Consider the following 3,594-nt stretch of genomic DNA (forward strand, 5'->3'; position numbering starts at 1 on the left):
AAAATATCGCAGGAGCCAGTAAAAAATTTATTCAACTTATTTAAAATGAGAAATATAAAATATATTTTCCAGAAACGTATTTAAAATATTAAATAAGAAATAGATTAAAAGAAGCTTTAAAATAATAAATACTAAATAATTCTTTTACTTTTTTTATTTAAAATATATATTTTAAATAATAATATTATAAATACGACCGAAACCTGGATAATACGTTATAACAAATCTTTCCCTTTGTTCATTCTGACAATATGTTATATTGCATATATTAATTAAGACGATCTTTGTATAATATCAGCTTTAACATATAACATGCATTTATATATACTTGTATTAAATTCTTTACTTTAAAAAAGTATATAGGTATATAATTAATTTATGTAATATGAAGTTTTGCGTGAAATAGAAAGAAAAAGAAAGAAAAATGTGGCATATATGTATAATACACGATTAGCACGGACACGAACCACGTTATAAGTTTCTAACTATGATTTGATCGACAAAGTTATAAGATAGACGTGGTACGTAGTTCCTTTTTTGAGAACGTGGACGTGGGTCGCTAGTATACGGGGGAAATCGCTGGTCCCACCCAAAAAGCCAGCGTGGCCTCTCTCACGCTTCTCTCTATCCTTTCTGATTTTAGTATTTATTAAATCATTAGTCCGATATCTCTACCTATAGGATCTCTACTCTTAGCTACCAAGTGCTACACTTGCTAGTACTTAGTAGCTAAGTGCAACTTCTGATTGGTTTCTACCTTTCCGCATTCTGTCTTTCCGCGCCAATGTAAATCCTCCCTTATAAGCACATTTTGAGCTTTTCTTCACTCCATGAAATTGCACCTTAGTGCACGTGTTCGAGCGTTAGTTATACAAGATTATTAATTCGATTATTAACGACTTACAAAAGTAAATTCAAACAAATGTAGTTGAGGAATGTAATAGTACATGTGGTAATTTAATTTTTAACTTCATAAATAGCAAGTAAGATTAAGAAAGGAAATGAATAAAGAGTAAAGAACGCATAATTATATTTACAGGTTAGAAAAGTCATCTAAATCAGTTCTACTATTCTGCTACCTATTTCGTACTTTTGATGTACTTAACTATCGATATACTAGTACTGAAAATCTATAATGTCGTAACAAATTATATGTAACAGATTTTTAGCACTGCATAGTGAATACCTGAATATAGTTTTTATTTAAAGGCTTGTTAGCTTCTTTGGAACTGCATTCTTTTAAACTTGTATTTTTGTTGTTACGTATATAATCTCTCTATATGCAATTATTGTATACTGCTTTATCGTATTAATATTAAGTTCTTGCATCTATAACAAGAGTAAACTATTAAGTACGAAATTATAATTAACCGAAATTATTATATTAAAATAATTTCTTTCAATAATAAATCACATTTTTAAAACTAGATAATTTTTTGCATAATATTGTAATATTATTTCATATTACCATGCGATTATACGATGTTTCAAGTTTAAAGCTTTAAATTTTAAATAAGTCTAAAAGCATATGTTTTATAATTTGCTAATTTGATTCAAAATTAACATAGAATACTATATACTTATGTATATACATTTTGAGATGTATTTCATATGTATTATATATATATATATATATATATATATATATATAATAATTTCCACGTTTTACAAATACATGAAATTTATGAATAAAATTCACAAATTTCAAATTGTCTAAAGAGAACTTTACAGAATTGTTATTTGTATTTTCAGATAATGTAGTTAATATATACAAATAAGAAATCTTGCCGATATTAAGCTGTCATAAATCATCTACGATAATCTTTATTTATTAATCCATATATATATATAATAAAATTAAAAATTAAAAATAAAACATCTTAAATTAATATCTTGATTAAAGATTTTCAATATATCTTTTAAAACAAAACAAAAATTGCTTTACAAAAAATGGTAAAAGAAGTCTCAGATGAATCTACGAAAGAGATACAGCTAATAAATTCAGATGACGAAGGATCCATTCATTTGCCATCTGATAATCAGCAAAAATCAATGGGCAAGGTACAAATGAAAAAGCAATTAGGTCTTTTGGAAGGAGTAGCTATCATATTGGGAATTATATTTGGCTCAGGTATTCTCAACTTTTTAATTCCCAACAAATAAAAATCAGATGTTTTAAACTACAATGTATTTTTTCATATTTCATGTCTTTGTACAGTTGTACTGTATATTTATGCTAAGCTACATATGTTTGTAGGCATCTTTATCTCACCAAAGGGAGTGATACAGGAAGTGGGTAGTGTAGGATTATCGCTGATCATTTGGGTATTATGTGGTTTGCTCTCTATGATAGGTGCCTTATGTTATGCAGAATTAGGTACTAGTATACCTCGCAGTGGAGGAGACTATGCTTATATTCATGAAGCATTTGGTGCATTGCCTTCATTTTTGTACTTATGGGCTGCTAACTTAATTTTTGTGTAAGTAAATTTCCAATCAAGTTTTATTAATTGAATGAATAATATTATGGAAAAATATATTTTTTTTTGTTTACAGACCTACAACAAATGCTATCATGGGACTGACATTTGCTCAGTATGTCGTACAACCATTTTTTCCTAATTGCACCACTCCGGATGATGGTGTACGATTAATCGCTGCACTGAGTATATGTAAGACTTTATTGCTTTATCAAACTTACAATATCTAATTGTTTGAATACAAATATGTACTTAAAAGCAGATAGTTGTAAATCTATTTTAAATTTAAGATAATCTAAATATGTTTGTGGACTTCATTCAATTTAATTTATAAAATCTGCTGTGTTTACATATAGGCTTACTCACTTTCATCAATTGTTACGACGTGAAAGAAACATCAAAGATTCAGAATATATTTATGTTTGCTAAAATTGGAGCACTAGTCATCATTATTATGGCTGGATTAGTCTGGCTTTGCATAGGTACGTTTCTTGATAAATTTTTAACAATGCGATGTTCTTTAATCTATTATGTTAATTAGGACACACGGACAACTTCAAAAATACTTTTGAAAACACGAATACCGATCCAGGGAAAATTGCTGTAGCTTTTTACTCTGGCATATTTTCTTACTCGGGATGGAATTATTTGAATTTTATGACGGAAGAACTAAAAAATCCTTACGTGTAAGTTAGCAAAGACGTTTAATCTTTCGTACTGTGAAAGAAAGAAGTCAAAACTGGAAATATTGATTTTAATTATCAACGAATTAACAATTGAATAACTTCTTAATAGAAATTTACCACGTGCAATTTACATATCACTGCCGCTGGTGACCTTAATATATGTTATGGCAAATGTTTCTTATCTGACTGTTTTAACTCCGACTGCTATGATTGCTTCGAACGCCATCGCTGTAGTAAGTAATAACTGTTGTTCAATATACAGGATATCCCAAAATTTGCGAATAAAAATATCATAGCAAGAAAGTCTTCGAAAAATTAAGTAAAATGGTTATTTTTAAATTTTAATTTTAAGCATAGTTTTTGAGATATGAGTTTAAATTTGGCCAATTATAGATTATGCGCGTGAAGTGCGCGATTACTAACACTAT

General features: G+C 28.2%; 1 protein-coding gene across 1 annotated transcript; it reads left to right on the top strand.

Annotated features, from left to right (window-relative positions):
• Positions 1 to 799: 799 nt before the first annotated feature.
• On the top strand, positions 800 to 3,462 carry LOC105454550 (large neutral amino acids transporter small subunit 2-like). Its single transcript, XM_011697224.1, has 7 exons — positions 800 to 1,039; positions 1,753 to 2,131; positions 2,258 to 2,480; positions 2,557 to 2,672; positions 2,837 to 2,962; positions 3,022 to 3,166; positions 3,276 to 3,462. The coding sequence occupies exons 2-7, from the start codon at positions 1,951 to 1,953 to the stop codon at positions 3,460 to 3,462; spliced, it is 978 nt and encodes a 325-aa protein (XP_011695526.1). The 5' UTR covers positions 800 to 1,039; positions 1,753 to 1,950.
• Positions 3,463 to 3,594: the final 132 nt, after the last annotated feature.

The sequence above is a fragment of the Wasmannia auropunctata genome, unplaced genomic scaffold (genome assembly GCF_000956235.1).
Source record: "Wasmannia auropunctata unplaced genomic scaffold, wasmannia.A_1.0 LD335983.1, whole genome shotgun sequence".
NCBI classification, from domain to species: Eukaryota; Metazoa; Arthropoda; class Insecta; order Hymenoptera; family Formicidae; genus Wasmannia; species Wasmannia auropunctata.

Bases quoted from the DNA above. Each gene is read 5' to 3' on its own strand.
- LOC105454550 (XM_011697224.1), top strand. From the start codon at position 1,951: ATGGTAAAAGAAGTCTCAGATGAATCTACGAAAGAGATACAGCTAATA. The intron at 2,481-2,556 runs GTAAGTAAATTT...TTTTGTTTACAG, and splicing joins GCTGCTAACTTAATTTTTGT to ACCTACAACAAATGCTATCA. The intron at 3,167-3,275 runs GTAAGTTAGCAA...ACTTCTTAATAG, and splicing joins GAACTAAAAAATCCTTACGT to AAATTTACCACGTGCAATTT.